Source organism: Cryptomeria japonica, chromosome 8 (genome assembly GCF_030272615.1).
Source record: "Cryptomeria japonica chromosome 8, Sugi_1.0, whole genome shotgun sequence".
Classification (NCBI taxonomy): Eukaryota; Viridiplantae; Streptophyta; class Pinopsida; order Cupressales; family Cupressaceae; genus Cryptomeria; species Cryptomeria japonica.
In genome coordinates this window covers 340,290,106-340,307,902 of record NC_081412.1, presented here as the reverse complement: position 1 = coordinate 340,307,902, position 17,797 = coordinate 340,290,106, and the positions used below count along the sequence as shown (strand labels likewise).

Sequence of the window (17,797 nt, the reverse complement as noted above, 5' to 3'; positions counted from 1 at the left end):
CATTACAAGTTGATTGTTGGTGTTAACTGTTGAAGGTAGACACGAATTTGTCTAGCCCTCTGTTGCACCATAAAATTGTATCATATTTCAACTTTGCATAATAGTAAAGAAATTGATAAATTGCATAAGCTTCCTCATGGAATTGTTGTCTTTACTTAAGAATCACTATAACTTGTGTCTACCTTGCTACAATATAATTATAGAATTAATTATTTTTTTCCTTAAAGTAAACCTGCAATTCAGACTACACATTCACAATTGATTGTGAAGACAAATTAATGTACCGTAGACACATCCATTCATATAAGTAAAAACATAAAATAGGAGACAATATGAATTTTCTTGTAGTCATTTCATTCAACTCAATTGTGTATACAGTTTCATAAAGCAGTAAAGAGTTTGCAACTATCTTCTATTATCAAAAAGCTCAAACATAATACATTCTACCCGCCCAAGAGAATTTTCAGAACAACTTGCAGATGGCCTTGAATTCCTTTTTATAATATCAAAGGATCCAAACAAGCTTCAAGCCATTTGCAAATGTTTCAAAATCTTATTAGCCTCAACTAGAATATGGTTTTCATGAGAAATCATTTCTCCTCTTTGCAAGAATTTGGTCCAAGTCTTTATATGCTTTTCATAAGCTTCAATAGCCATCGAAGCATTTTGTCTATTCAAGAACCTCACACTAAACTCCATTTGTGACATTCCTTCTAGCTTCTTATGAAGGTTTTCTTCTACTTTGTCAGCATCATCAAACACCTCATTCATTGTGTCATGGAGAAATACTTTCACAAGATCTTCTTTCCACTCAGCTTCATTTTTATCTTCTCCCGTGTCCTTGAAAAATGTTGGTGGTTGTGTTCCTTGCAATTTATTGAAATTTTTCAAAGCTTTCCTTAGCTTCCCATGATATTTTTGATGTTCATTCAATAATAGATCGATCTCTAACAATATAGCCCGTCTCATCTATTATAGGTACTAATTGCAATTAAACATCATTATAAAAATGACTTCCATTTTGCTCAAAATTTTGTAACAATTCTTACTTTCTCTTTATGTACCTCTTAGACAATTTCAATCCAAACTCGACCTTCCTCTGTCTTTTGACAAGACCAACAATATCCTAGTACCCATTCCACATTCTTTGGAAATGAGGTAGCATTCGTGCAAATTTAGCTTTGATCGACTTCTAAGCCATTTTGAACTTATAAATTCTGAGATCGTTACTAAGCCTTTGAGTTTCCTCTTGAACCTTGGCCAGTCATCTTTCTGCTTATATCCTCTTTTCATTCTCAATGGCTAGGTCAATCTTCAATTTGGTAGCATGATGCTCTGCAAATAATAGAAGACCTTGTTGTGTAGAGGTGCTTAATCTCTCATTTAGCTCATGATTCTTCTAATCTAGCTCCTCGTTCTTAGTTGTGAGCTTCTCTACTGCACCCCTAGTAAATAATGCAATATTTACATTCAAAACTGCAACCTATTTTGTAGTGACATCTTCCACCCTATAAACCATAATTTCCCTGACATATATGATGGATTTGCAATGGTGATAGGCCTCTTATCAAGTGGATACAAACACCATATAGCCAACAATTTGTCAATAGGCCTAAAATTTGAACCATAACACAACTTATCTATTCCTTCATCACTTAACTTCAGATCCAAACCTTGATATCTCCTGAGATTGTCAAAGGCAAGGGAAGAGGACATATATATCCCTAGAAGGAGCATACATCTTGATTATTTTAGCAATTGTCTTCCCTTCTCTAGGGTCATGTCCTTGGTTTCTTCACGGACCTCTGCCAAAAATTGTTTGACAACCTCATATATTTTCTCTGAGGGTGTATCATGGGTTCTTTCATTCAATTTCCTTCCCATGAATTTATTAATAATTGCTTTGAACTCACTTGTACTGATGAAATCATCATCAGATACAAACTTCTTGGAAGCCAGATCTCTGACTTCATCTGTTAAGAAATTGGCAATTTCAACAATGTCATCATCTTGATCATTTGGGGGTTGATAAGCTACCACATACACTTGCATTTGTTACATAACCTCTTCCTCTTCCTCATGGGGTGCTGCACTTTCTCCCACATATTGTGATACTTCCAATCCTTCTGGTGGAGAGGGAGACATTTGAGCTAAAGGAAAAACATGCCTATGTCCTTGCACCATGATGGATGAGATAGTGGATCAAGATGGGGAAATGATTGGCACATTTGATATCAACCTAGATTCATGTTGGAGTAACAACTCCATTCTTCTAACTTTATCGTTGATGTTTGCAAATGCACCCTTGTATGTAGGGTTAGCCAGCTTTCTTGCTTTCTCGGCTTGTCAGATTCTTATCCATGCTTTAACCCTTTCCATTGTGGCTTCATAAGTGGGGCATTCCTTGTTAATTCCTATTTGAGCACAAATGTGTGACTGTATGCTCCCAAACTTACACAACTTCTTGCAAATGTGATGTATCCTTCTGGATCAAATTTTTGACCCTCTGAATGTAGGGGTAACTTATAGCTATCCAAGAGATTGACGACTTTTGCAAATCCGGTTGATGAAGAAACCTAGAAAATATCCAATATGAAGATAAGAAGGGAGAAAAAAGGCCTTATGTGACATAAAAATGAGCATTTGTCCCACACATTTGTTTGATTATTTCTAGATATGCCAATCTGTCAGGAACTATCAAAGGCAACAAATGTGGTTGTCTCTCAAATCCATAGATTCTTATGTAAGTATGCTTCTCTATGATGTAACAATCACCCCAATTATGGTTTATTTTAACATTTATCTCATGTTCCCTTCCTTTAGGCCTCGAGAACTTCATGATCTTATCCGACAACCTTGGAGGGTTATGACCAAATAAACCTTACAGTTTTTGAAAAAAATGCTCCTCAAAACATAAATATTGGGCAGGCATAAAACCACAGTCCCAAATAGATGTCCACAACTGCACAAGATGCCTTATTCCATCAGCATCAAATTCCTTAATGCACAAATCATTACTCCATAATCTATTTCTTTGTGCAAAAAATAGCAGCAAATGCATCAATAAGGAATATCATTTGAATGTGATAGTTGAACTATCCCTTTGGATACAGATTAGGGCATTGTGAATCCCTTATGCTACAAAGTGAGGATGGTTAAAAGGTCTATTTTCAACACTTCTTTGGACACCACAAATCAACATTGCAAGTACCTCAGGCATATGTAAACGTATCTCAAAATCACGCACTTGACACACAACATAATAAGTCATCTGAAAATACTTGTGAAACAACTCAACACTATAAAGGTGGTAGGTCTGTTTTGTCAAACTTTTGGAATTTTTTACCCAACTTGGGCTTGTGAAGTGGTAGCCACTTTCTCCTATAAATCCCCTCGACACTCTGGTATTATACTTTCAAGCTACCTAGGTTGATAACCATGTCATTACCTACTACATCCTCCATGTCAAACACTTGACAAATAGTGGCTTTACTGATTTCAATCAGATTCCTGTAAATTAATTGAATGCACCTTGTATTGGGATTGCATTGCTTTGCAATTATTCTAATCGAGTCCACATTTACAAAGACATTTGGGACTACCAATCAAGCCAACTCTAGCCTCTAGGGATTACACTCAAACACTTCTCTATTTGATTTCATGTAAAAACTTTTGAAAATATTATGGCCTCTAAATGAAATATAAGCTTCTTTACAAATCCTCCATGAGTCATGAATCCATTTGCATGCCTTACAGTTCTTGGTCTTTGAGAAGACCCTGACAATTGAGCAATTAGGTCATCATAGAGGTTCATCTCCTTCTTTTATATTTTGGGTTTAGGGCTCTCTGCTCTAGAGGCTTTGGATGAGGTTGACATGTTTTCTAGTTTTTTAATTTTACGAAGGAACCCTAAAGATTGTTTTTTGGTTTTTTGCTTGCTATGGATATGGTTTCTAAATTTTTAGCCTCTAAACTTTCACAAATTACAGAGTAATACAAGAAAACGTGAAAGAAGGCAACTCACTATCTAAATTCCCTTGTCTACAATTATTCTTTAGCTTCTCTGAAACACAATCTCTAGAGATCGAGCTTGCATTTTCTTTCACCTTCAATCAAGTTTTTCCTCAAAATTGAAAAAATTCTCTCGAATTGGTGCTTTCATTCCTTACAATGAGCAGTTGAGCAACTTTAAAACTTCACCATCGATTTGATTTGATCGACGGTCATTGGCAAAATTTGAAAAAATTTCACAATTTTTTTAACCGACGATTGGTTTTACAACACGTTTGCAACACTTGACATCGTTGGGTATTTAAAACATTTTAAAACCATCACCGATGAGTTTTGATTATACCAAAAACCACTGACGAAATGTAACTCTGATTTTTTGTCTCAGTTGCACGCTAAAACTTTCCCATATGTGTCATCATCTCCCTCACAATATCATTCTATTGATTGCACTATCAGATGATGTGGATTCCACATATATATCATGGTTTAACAACCTCCTCCATTGCCGAGTCATTGGGATGTGTAATAAGATTTTATCATTGGTCATTTCTTCTGATGTGTACATCCATGTATGCATTGGCAAGTCGACAAGATGATGTTTAAATGTGACTAGGATGCAGAATCTCACCAACAAGATTTCTCTTTTTGCGTGTCCATCCACATGTGCATAGGCGAGTTGGCAAGATAGAATCAAAGCCTCTCTTAAGTGCATGATATCATCGATCTATCCATGTTGGTATCGTCAAGTCACTGGGATTGATGATCTCGTGGTGGGACCATAACTTAGAAGTGACTTAAAGCATGTGCAACCGGGTGGCTAGCAAGGCTGGTCACAAAAATGATGTGAAAGGCTTAAGTTATGACTTAAGAGACCAAAAACCAACTACATGAAGTCACCGCATGATTATAACAAAAAGAGACAAGGATTGCATGGGTAACTCTAGGGTTTATAGGGAGGTCTTTTGGCATAAAAAAAAGATAACGACTCTGGTCCTTTTAATCATTCTCCTCAAAATCCATTTTTTCTCATTTAATAGTGATTTAATATTTGGTTAAAATCCTTACATTCTTACCTTCCCCTCACACATGCCAATGGACAAATTATGTACGACGCAACTGGGAATATTTTGCGATGGATATGTTTTCGGATTTCCAAGACCTCTACTCATATCAAATTTATTCTGCATTTATGATCTCTCTCTCAATTATTTAATTTTCTAGATATATTTAGGTATTTGCATCTTCTCTTTTTGGTGTCTTTTTGCATTCCATTTCAATTCACTTTTCAATTCTTTCATTTTACCATGATTTGCCCACCATTTGCCTTGCTGCTTTTTTTTAGCTTTGCATCTTTGGATTCTCCTGTCTGATTAATTTCTACTAGGCAACAAATGGCTTTTCTTTGGGAAATTTTAGATAGGCATCTCTTAGGAGTTTTGAATTATTCTAGCCCCCTCATCATTCATGCAGTCAAAAAAATCATGGGGGAGGATTTAATCACGACTTCTCATAGATAAAGAGTGAATAAAAACATCCTTGTTCTATTCCTAGCTTTGATTATTAGGGCGGAAGAAACATAGGTGATAGCCATGTGCTTTTGTTAAAAGCTCTTTGATGACATTGTTTTGGGAGAAACTGAAATAGACATTGATAATATTGACAACAATTTCACCATTCCACTCCCACAGGACTATTATGCAACTTGTTGTGGGAATCGACAAGTTCGTAGGATGCCTATTCTTTTTGGGCTATTGGTGGATGTGTTTGTAGCAAGAATAGAAGAAATTATCAAGCATATGAGATTTGTGTAGAGAGTTTTAGGTCTAAAGTTCAACAAAGGTAGAAATTGGTTCAAGGAATACATCAATGAGGAAGGGTTTGGCACAAACTATGAACCAGAGCATCTTGGATTGGTTATTGAAGATAAAGTTTGGCCTTCTAGTTCTGATGATGAACCATAGCCGGGACTCCAAGTGTGGCAGGGGCAAACATTCCAAGATCAATCCATTCTAGGTCTAAGGATTGCTTTGCTTCTTCATTTCTTCATCTTGCATGTCTCTAATCCAACAATTTGTTTTTTCATTTTATAATATGAACAATGTATAAGCCTGCGAGCTATATTTTGTAAGAGACTTTTTTGGTTTCCCTTTTGTTTTATAATCTGAAGAATGTATATGGGTTTTACAGTGATTCTACTAAATCGTTGTTTTTGACATGATAGTTTGGATTCATGAGGTCTTTCTAGAATCCTTCCAAATTTTGTAATACTTTTAAATCATTAGTAATATATCTTTTTGATAAAAAACAACTGAAAAATTACAGAGATTGTGAATACTTTTTTTTTTTACTTCGACAATTCAGCGCTGCAATTATTGTTGGCGACATCAATTTTATTAAAATTATTTAAATTTTTAAAAAATTAGAAACTATAGGAATGCTAAAATGATGGAAAAATTGTCTACAATGATTGGTTGATTGGAAAAAAAATCCTGTTGATGGTTATTCATTCTGATGTGTCCATCCACATGTGCATTGATGAGTAAGCAAGATGAATTTTTAAAGTTTCTGGGACATAGAATTTTATCGACATGTGGACACCATCAGGTCTTTGAAGCTTCAAGAAGGGTATCAATGAAAAGTCGCTTCTGTTCCGAATTGCGTATGTAGCACCCAGACTGGACCATTGATCATGATTTTTAATTAATTAAAAATTCAAATATAACAAGTTTTGTTTTTCAATTAATTATTAAGAATGCTCAATGGTACAATTTGGGTACTAGATAAACTATATCTTGGACTTCCACATCAGCTTGGTGGATCGGTTGAATGCGATATAGACTTCAATGACAACCCAATGATTCCCAAGTGGGGCCATCACTTAAGAGTGACTTAAAGAATGTGCTTTAAATATGAAGTTACTAGGACATATGAGGGGACTTACAAGCACTAACACATGACCTAGGAAAATAAAACACATGCGTGTGAAGACTAAGGAAAAAATATACCAACTGGTAAAATAACAAAAGCCTAAGCATGGGGCCGATTAACACAATGAGATAAAACCCTTAGAGACAAATTAAGAGGAGAGAACTGGTTGAGCCGGTCAATTGAAATTTAAAACAAAAGCTTGCCTAAGGTTATTTGAAAATTTTAACCCAAAACATTTTATGCAACCCATCAATTAATATTACTACCTTCTACCAAATCTAGGATTATGCTTAAAAACCCAACCAACTCTTTATCATAACATAAGATAGAAATATAAAGGGGCATGGAAAATGTTAAAGACAAAATTGATACATACAATATTTGGTGAAAATAAGGGGGGTTTTTAATTTGAGGTATGTATTGGGAGGGATTGACAAGAAATGAGTTAAGGGCAACATATTTTTTGAAAATAGGGGGATTCTTTAGTATGCCACGAATGCATGTAATATAACCCAGGTTCATTAAGTGAAGCCCATGTGGCCCCTTTGAAGATACACTTTCAATTTCATTTCAATTCATCATAGGGTTAATTCTTAACTAAGGGTTTAACCTAGGTGAACCCCTATCAAAACAACTTGTTCCCCTCTTGTGTTTGCAAGTGACAAGATCTAGACAATATTTTATGATCTGAAAGAGAAGATAAAGACACATAGAAACCTATTTTGTAGAATTTAAAGCACTAGGACAAGGTTACCTAGCACCAGTGTCTGACATTTTTTTGATAAATGTTTAGGGAGATACTCATAGTGACATCTTAATTATGAAATTTTTTCTATTGTCTTGACAATATTGGGTCAAGGTTGCCTAGCATCCTTGACCCACATTTATGAGCTCAAATTTTAGACATAGGTTCATCTCTCCTTCCCATTTCCATATCTATACTTCATGTTTGCATATATTTTCTGATAGTTTCCGTGCATGGTGATCATTGTCAATTTTCCATCAGTAGCCCTAATTCATGCATTCAATTCACACCATTTCAATAAGCATCCTCAACTCAACCAAAGAGTACTAAATTCACCTTGTGCTCAACCCTTTACCAATACGTTTGGGGTTGAGCCTATTGAGTTCATTCTCCTTCTAATTATAATTATTAGAAGTAGGTTTAATTCCTAGTTTGCATGTATGAGCTTATAAATCCTATTTCCACCCATTACACTAGTTTTATTTCAAATCTTGTTTATGTTTTTTAACTAAGCTAGAAAATAGAAGAATTTAAAGTGTAAATATCTTAAGTTATCCTTAATATAATGTTTTGAAATAATATTGATACAATAAATTTAAAATTCTACTCTATCAACTAGAACAATTAAATTGAACTATTTTATAATAAATAAGAATTTACACACTACTTCTACAAAATTGTTTTTTTTTTAAATAAAAAAATAGCATATCAAATTTAAAACTTAAATTCAATCTATTTAATTAATTAAACATATCTAGAATGCTTAATGGAAGTAAATAGTAAGCCACTATATGTGATCAAATTGTATCACACAAGTACATATATTACAAAAAAATCAAGAAATAAGTTCATTGGTATCAAATTGACATAATTTATTTAAATTTATATTATTTCTTTATTTAAATTTATATTATGCAAGAAATAAGTACCATTCAAGAATGACATTCGTTTTGGGTCTATAAAGACTATTACAATTAATAAGGTTGACTTCACTTATTACTCTTCAAAGCTGAAGTAAAGTATTTTTCAACCAATCTCTAGTCTACTTAGTGTTCATTACATTTTAAAATCAAAGAACAATTGAATGATCTAATAACATTCTTAGAAAATAAAAAATAAAAATTGTTTTATTAACTTTGACATTACTAGTTTCCTCCATCATAGAGCTTTGTTAGACCTTTGTTTGCTTGCCTCCTCACAAAGTCCTAAGAAAAATCCAACAAACTTATCTATTTGATTAACTCTTATTTTATCATAAATGTAATTTTACTAAAAGACAAGTTCCATCCTAATTGCATTTAAATTCCTTGCTCAAAGCTTAATGACTCACATCTAGTTTAATATATGGATCATATAAATGTCGAAATTTGTATTATCCGAATAATAACTTAGTGGTTTTATCCACTTTTTTATTAATATATATATTACTTTTTTTTATTAATATATATAGTCAAGAAATAATTTTATTAATATAATTCAGTTATTTTATCCACTTTTTTTTAAAAATCTATATTGTATGATAATACTCCTTATTATGTTTGGAATAACAAAACTTAGGAAGAAATTAGGTCTAGTTCTATAATGGGTCTAATTTTAAGAGACATCATGATTGGATTAACCAGTCTAAATTGATTAGTAATTCCATTAAATGATTACGGATTTGCAAGTGCAATCCCTAAATTCATTAATAATGATGATTTCTTTTGTTGTAACAATCGATGTTTTTTTTATAGTTGCAAATTAAAAACAAATACTAAGATTTAGTTGAGTAAGTAATTGATTCGATTCTAAATTCAAGAGAGCACAATCAAAGCCAACACACAATTATGTTTATTTGACACATTGGATGAATTTAATTTGGTCTTTTTGCCTATTATGATGCTTTGTGTAGTGATTAGTAATAATATTGATGTTAGTGGTTGACAATTGATATGGTGGTTTGGTTTACATGTGAGATTTTATAGTGATTATGAATTTATCATAGTATGTCATAGGGAAGGCTATTGAAGGTGTAAATGCTGGTAGTCACCATAATCAACCAAATAGTTTTAATGAGTTATAATATGAAATAGGTTTGTTGAGTCATGAGCAACTAGAGAAATGGAGGTAGAGATAGAGGCTTAATCTCTATCAACATAATGTCTTATGGTTTGATATGTAAAAGAAAAGACACTAGCCCCTGTAAATGATTGGAATTAGATTCCAATTTCTTATGATGATTCTAATGTAGGTTCTCTCAACCATTGACATCTTAAGATTAAACATTGTGATAAATGTAGAGGTAAAATACACAACCTGAGTGCCAAAGATTTTTAGTGATAAATGATGATCTACTCACGATGCCCCATGAGATCATGAGTCTAAGCAATGCATTGATTAAGCCTCTATTTCCTTCTTGCTAAATTATAGTGGAGAGAAGTAATAACACTGATTAATTATGCAATTTTTTTTCTCCTAATAGTCTTGAATGATACCACTTAGGATTCATGGAGGTGCTATATTCAAATTGTGACACATTTTATGTGTTAAAGAACAAAAAATGGTCTATGATAGTTTATATCAATGAAAATAATTAGAAACAATGTCTAATTTGATATCTTGGGATGGACTAAAAGATTAAACAAATATTCAAAGGGTACGATTCTCCCCTTTTTTCCTACCAAATTACATGGTAGAACTCTATTATTTGTTTCTCATTCAACCTAAAATCTTCCTATTATTCAATGTACTATTAAGATGCATATACTCCACCATCAAATCAAATCTTTTACAATATTTGGAATAGCAACACATATTTGGAGTTGCCACTTAGTTGGGTATTTAATAATGGAGGCAAAAAAACAAGCTGCTAGTCAAGCCAAGGAGATAGTGAAAATGACTTGGCTAAGAGTTATGATCTTTTTGTAGGATTCTCTAAATTGCTACGCAATACCTTCTAATGATAATCATTAATCATAATCATAAATCATAAATATGAAACCATACACTAAGGATACCTATCTAAAACTCTAATCCTCCCCCTTTTCCTTGATAACTTTCCTTGTATATATGCTTATTGTTCCACGATGGCTACCTCATGTTACTCCCTAAAAAACTGAAATTTGTAGTGCCAAGGAAAGTTTTCCTCCAATCAAATCTCCATGAGGCATTTTAAAGTGGAGTCACGAGCCTTAATTTCTTGAATGAATATGCTTAAACTAAAGGATGATAGATAGATTTTTAAATCTACACCATAATTAAACTTGAGATTATTGAAAGACATGTTAGTATTAATTAGTTACTAATCTTATATATTTATTTTACCGATTAAAAAATTAATATGTTTCACTAATTAGTTCTTTAAAAATAATTACATATATTTTAAAATAATAAAATAAGGTATGATATATTAAGAATAAAATTGTGGCATATGCTACACCTTTCATTGGCTTTCTAATGTCGTCATTGATGCATTAATTTTGTTAATTTGTACTCTTGTCACTATTGAATATAAACATACATTTCCATAATCAATAAAGATTAAAATCTATTTTATTCAAAAAAATAAGCTATATAATCTTAACTTTAAAGACTTTATGAATAAAAATATTAATAAATGACAATATTTAATAGACACTCATATTGATGAAAAACCACAAATAAATATTTTACAAATTAAACATGTTATCTTAGATAGTGGCAAATGCTCATCTACCTTGCATAAATTAATGAAAAAAAAGAATACAGTAATAGATGTTCCTCTAGTATTCCATCCATCAAATATAAATATGTACAATTAAGTTCTCTCATTTCTCATAATTTAAACACTCAAATCTTTTCTCTTATATCAAAACATTACTTTCCAGCTCCTTTTATAATTGAGGATTTTGGAGAATTCTCTAATCCTAGAATATTCTTGTAGAAGTTTGAATTAGCAATGATATTATTTCATATTTTTTCTTATTTTTAACAATTGGAGTTCGTTTAAAGGGTTTTAGGTCCCTTCAAAACCTGTTTTTGCCTTAATAAAAAACAATTGAGGTTCATTTTTTTGTGTAAGTTTATTTTCAAGGTTGTAGTTTTGTCTTTGGTATAAGATCATTTTTGTAAGTATGAATTCAATTTATAAATACACAAGATCTCAATTTGTTTTGTAAAATATATTTTCCTTTCATTATATGTCTTATCATATGCATTTATCAAATTTACTTTACTAATTAAATTAAGAGTTCATAAAAGGTAATTTCTAGCACCAGTTGTAACTCTAACATTGACCCTAACCCTAATTATGACCCTAATATTTTGATTAAGATAAATTCGTGAAATACCCCAACCTGTTACAATAAAGACAACCATCATGGCAAGAAGATAGAGTATTACTAGCAGTGAGATTGATAGTCACACAAAGACTAAAAAGCTTTTGATTGAAGCAAAGAATCAATGAGAAATAAGGGTCTCAACCCTAAATTCAAGACTTCTCCTTAATACAAGTATGAGGAAGGAGAGTAGTAGAATGACTGCTCCTCCTATGAACAATAGTCTAAGCTAAGCTATCATCCATGACCCCATAGTAAGGGGAAACAAGAGAAAACCTCCATGGGGGACCAACAATAGGGGAATCAATTAGATGACACATGAAAAAAGGTGGGAATCAACCTCAAAATAAATTATGACACTAACGTTAATTGTTAATAATTCAATTAATTATTAAGAAAAATACACATTATTACTATTCTAAAGTTTTCTTTTGTTTTTTTTTGTTTTTAATATAACTATAACTCACATAGGGAGGAAAAACAAGATAACATAAATAACAAGAATTTAAATAAAAATAACAATCTAGCACAATTATTACTTATTTTATGCGTATAATGATAATTCATTTAATGTTTGACATGTTGCGACTATAGATGTTACTACTATGTATATCTTTAATAATCTATATAAAGTAAGTGAGAAATATAGATTATTAAAAATATATATGTTACTTGAATAATTTTTTTAATTAAAAAAAATGTGTTATAATAAAAAAAATCTAATATTGAATTTATAGAGTAGCATTATTTCAAATATAATGTTGTAAATATATAACTTATTATTTACTAAAACACCAAAAAATTGATAAAAAAGTTAGAATTTTCATATGATTATTTAATTTCTTCTAAGTTTCAAATTTGAATAAATTGAAAGAAAGAAAGAAAAAGAAATACTTTTAACTTTCCGATTTAAAATAGTCTATCGAACAATCAAACTTTATCATGACCTTTTCTTATTCAAGATGATAATGAAGAACCTAATCGCCCTCATATTTCTAACTTCAATGTTGAGATAGGGTTTTGAGCATAAATATTCAACGCACGAGAAAATGGGTTTTATGAATTGCTTCAGTTGGTCCACTCACCTACTTTTAACTATTAGATTTGCACGTGCTTTTTTTCCTTACTGGTAACGAGGCGGCCGTTACATATAATTCGTGGAAAACAAAAATAAACGGGGCAACCAAAAAAATAGCACGGAACGGAAACAGTTAAAATTAGAATATTCTTCCTTATATGATGGAGGCCTCCGAATCAAAAAAAAAGGGAGGAGTCAAAGTGAGCAGGGCAGGAAACAGAGATGGCGGAGGGTGTAAAGAAAACATGGCACAAATATATGTTGCAAATGCAGCTCCACCCTTTACGAACTAAGGCCATAACCGCAGGGGTGTTGGCTGGTTGCAGTGATGCCATTGGTCAGAAGATTCTTGGCGCTAAAAAGCTTCAGCTCAGACAAGTGTCTCTCATGATTGTGAGTAAAACCCCCCTCTCTCCCCCTCCTCCTCTCGTGATTGTGAGTAAAACTCCCCTTCGCATCTAAAAACAGCACTAGTCTTTATTCAAAACTATTTTCTTTCGACTTAACACACTTTTTTCAACACAATCGCGTGGTTACCATGAGTTTTCCGTGAAGGAAAATACTTAACGACGTCTTTGATATCTAGATGGAGAAATCTGCACACTCTGCAATTGTAGGGGTCAGAATTTAGCTTGATCAGTTAGTCTCCTTGTAAAAGTGCACCTCAAAATTCCTAATTTAGAATTGTACCTTGGGAAGGCGGCTCCTATGAGGAGACCATGTTTAAACCTGCCAATTTTTATTAACACCAAAATTTAATAAAACTCAACCAATTACTGCTTCAGTTGAGCAGCATTTGGAAAAAAATGTTTGTTTGATTTTTGTATAAATGTTTCGGATCCATGATCCATGATCAATGATCAGGATGTGAAACACATGACAAAATATGCAATTATAGCTTGTTATTTGGCAGTTTTTTCCGGAAATACAAAAGGATCCTGATGCACCTGAATTAAGCTATTTCCAATTAACTATTGAATCATTTATTTGTATTCCTTTGCACCATTATTCAAAATTAGTAACAGTGGTAAGTTTGAGTTCCTTCTTTTCTTTTTATTTAAAGCTAGTGTTGACAATCATCAAGAAATTGCCGCTCCAGAAATTAATTTGTCCCACTTTTATTGCTCTGTACCTTGATCAGCAGGTGATTCATTTCTTAATGATTTTTCAATGTATAGTTAGGATTATCCCGCTGAATTGTTTTAATCAAGATCTTTTGCATTATTTAACATGCAATCGCAGTAGTTAACGTTCTTAGATAAATAAGTGGGCTAATATTTACTCCTTTTGGGCTTTTAACCTTGATGGTATCAAATCACGAGTTTACTGTTGGCAAGATACATACTAGAGAGAGTCTAGAGACTAGTATTACAGGCGCTAAACAGGCTCTCTTTCTCTCTACCCCAACATATTCTGGACTTTACATTCATGAGCTAGAGGAGATTATTTCAGACACTTTTGGTTTCATGTAGGGTTGGAGTTTTATTGACACTCACTATGGAGACAGGAACATTGCATTCATCCCTTAAGTTTTTATTTCCCCATTTTCTAGGGTCATGTTATCCATTCATTTCACTTTTTACTTAATTGTTAAATTGTTCCAGGTGGTAATGTGCATGTAGTATGTACCAGTCTTTTCTCTTTCCACCAATTTATTGGAGGGATTTTTTTTTTTTTTTTCTCCAGAGTCCATAGAGGAGCCGAAGGTCCGTTTTAGAACATTCTTTGCATGATTATAACAGGGTGAATAATGGAAGACTAGTGTCCGGAACAAAATTTCTAGCTGGGCATGTGCTATGTGTGCTGAGCATTCTTATATCTGCCTGCTAGCAACATCTCAGGATAAAGAAGGCATTGGCAGCTTTTCACCAGAGAATAACACACGCCAACTACAAACATAGTGACAACTTCATAAGATCCTTTCCTTAATAAAGGCTAGTTATACATGCACTGGAAAAATTTAAACGTGGAGGTCGCTGTGTGACCTAAGTCCAACCAAGGTAAGTGATCTGCCTGGTTGTGAGGAAATCCTTCTTGTGTTAATTTTATCTCATCTAACTATATAATATAATTCAGGCTGTGTCATATTTTTTGTTTAAGACTTAAGTGTACTGCTGCAGAGTGTTGATGATATAGCGTCGGTAGAAATCCTACAGGCCGACTCAGCAAGATCAAATGTGTAAGGCCAATACATTATCGAGTTTGACTTACCGGATTTGTCTCAAAGGGGCCGACTTTTGGTTAAAGTCCGCCACCCCTCGTTTGAAGGCATGCGATGCTTCATGAAGGTTGTGCCTCCTTGATGAGAGCCAACTCTTGGATATCTCCTTTCGACGGATATATATGGACGTGGTCTTCCCTCTTTGGAACAAAGATAAGACAACAAGTTCGATCATAATCAGGCAGATCGAATTCATGTACAAGCAGATCAATTGATGGTGAGAAATTTATGTAGCGTGCTTGGGGGTGACGATAAGAGCTTATCGTCTATGGTTGGGAAGGCAACAGATCTAATGTTTGCCTGTGGTTAACGAGCACTACCTTAAAATCAACACAGAGTATAGTTGGGGAAATCACGGGTTAAGATTGGCATATTTTAATTCAATAGTAAGATCCATAAGCTTAGCTATAAGCTAAGTTACCGGTTCCGGTTCGGATTCGGGTACGGGTTCGCGGATTCGGCAAAAAAAAAATTTTTTTGGGTACGGGTACGGGTTTGTCCGTACATATATATATATATATATTTTAATTTTTTTTAATATATATATATATATATATATATATATATATATATGTTCAAACTTCAAACATCAAAATTATATATGTTCACAGTTCAAACATACAAATATGAAACATCAAACATACAATGTAACTTTCCCATACAATGATACATAGATGATAACAGATAAATCATAAATCAATAAATCATAAATCCATAATTGCCAATGCCAATAAATATTCTGAATTAATGGCTTGGGTTGGATGCTTCAGATGAAGATGAATATGGAATTTAAATCCCATAGATGGCTTGTAATTTGAATGTTTAACTTTATACTTTATTGTGTCATGACATTTTCACATTTTGAAACTTGAAACTTGAATATTATCTTTTTTGCAAATTATGAATATGATTAAAAATATTGTTTTTTTATTGTTTTTAAATGCTTGCTAACCCGTGGGCCCCGTTTTTGGGAACCCACGGGCTTGGGTTCACCCGGGTCCTCCTGGGTTCACCCGGGTCCTCCTGGGTTCGCCCTGGGTCCCACCTGGGTCCTGCCCAGGCGGCTGGGTTCCCTGTGGCAGGACCCACATGCAGGACCCACAGGGAACCCAGCCGCCTGGGCAGGACCCGGGTGGGACCCAGAGCGAACCGGACCAGGACCAGGACCGGGCACGGACCAGGACCAGGACCCAGCCAAAATAGGGGAGAACCGGTATCTGAGGCTATAAGATTGGGGATCTATTCTTAAAATGGGTGAGGCCAAGTATACAAATATGACCATTGAATCAATCTGTCTCCACGATTTAATTGATATTGTTGTTTTTTTGAACAGGTTATAGTATTAACTATTAAGTAATTAGAAAAAAAGATTGAGTTTCAGTAAGTAACAAATCATCTACTAACTAAAAAGTACTGAAAACAGTTTAAAATAAGAATAGCGTGCAAGTTTTGAACCTTTTTATAATGGAAGCAATTTCCATAGTTGTGTTGCATATTTTTGCTATCTTTTTAGCTTACACTTTTTCTTTTCTATATGCATGCTTGTTGAATCTGTAGGAAACATTTTATACCTAATTTTATTTCATATGAAAAGGGTTTATTTAAGTTTTTCTGTTAGAAGAGAGCTTCCTTGTTTAATTGGAAGAATTTTTTTATCTTATTGTTTCATTTTGTGTTGTCTAAAAAGACAAATTAAAACTCTAACATGTCAACTTTTACTTGAAGATGTCGATCGAAGGTTTTATCTGAGTTTTTCTTTTAGAAGGTAGTTTCCTCTTGTAATCTGAAGAAGAGTTTTACCTTACACACTGTTTTGATTTTGTGTATGGTCAACTCTACTAAGCTTGATAATTTTCTTCAGTTCTGATATGGTATTTTGAAGATGAAATTACATTTAGAGCTGTTTAGTTGGCTCCTATTCTTGAAATTACCAATTTTTGAAGTACAAAAGTACTCAAAAAGCCTCCGATAGACTATACTCCACAGTGAAACTCTGTATTTTTAAGAAATAATTTTACTGACTTAACTTATTTGATAATTGAGTGCTAACAACCATTAGTTAGACTTTTATTGCCAGCATATCATGAATAGTGTCAACAATTAAAATTAACTGGTTGACTGACTTTTCACACCTCATTTATATAACTAAAACAAACTGAACTCCTAACTCAATGAATGTTCTACTATTAAATCAATTGTTAGATAATAACACAATTTACTAATAGTTGAAATATTCACACCTATCTACAATTATTAGAAAAACTCCTAATCACAAATGAGCACTGCTTAATATATTCATTATTATTATGTATTTAGACAAATATTAATTATAACAATAACATAAATATACTATTATACACATTTTTTTTTGTTTATATTTATTGGTTTAGGTTCAAGAACCAAAAAAAATCGTGGGATACACCTTACTGTCTCATTGGTTGACGAGAATACAAACTAAAACAACTATATATAACCATCCTACCCATCCATGATTCCATTGAAATGGCCGTAGCCCCTCC

The 17,797-nt window shown here is 33.0% G+C and overlaps 1 protein-coding gene across 2 annotated transcripts in view; it reads left to right on the top strand.

Moving 5' to 3' along the window:
• The first annotated feature begins 13,218 nt into the window (after positions 1–13,218).
• LOC131078919 (peroxisomal membrane protein PMP22) overlaps positions 13,219–17,797 on the top strand; it is an 84,799-nt gene continuing 80,220 nt past the window's right edge. Inside the window, exon 1 of one of the 2 annotated variants that reach the window (XM_058016767.2) lies at positions 13,219–13,450. In XM_058016767.2, coding sequence (XP_057872750.1) covers positions 13,280–13,450 — 171 coding nt within the window. In that variant the 5' untranslated portion in view covers positions 13,219–13,279. The remainder of the gene's footprint in view (positions 13,451–17,797) is intronic. The other variant, XM_058016761.2, reaches the window with a different exon arrangement.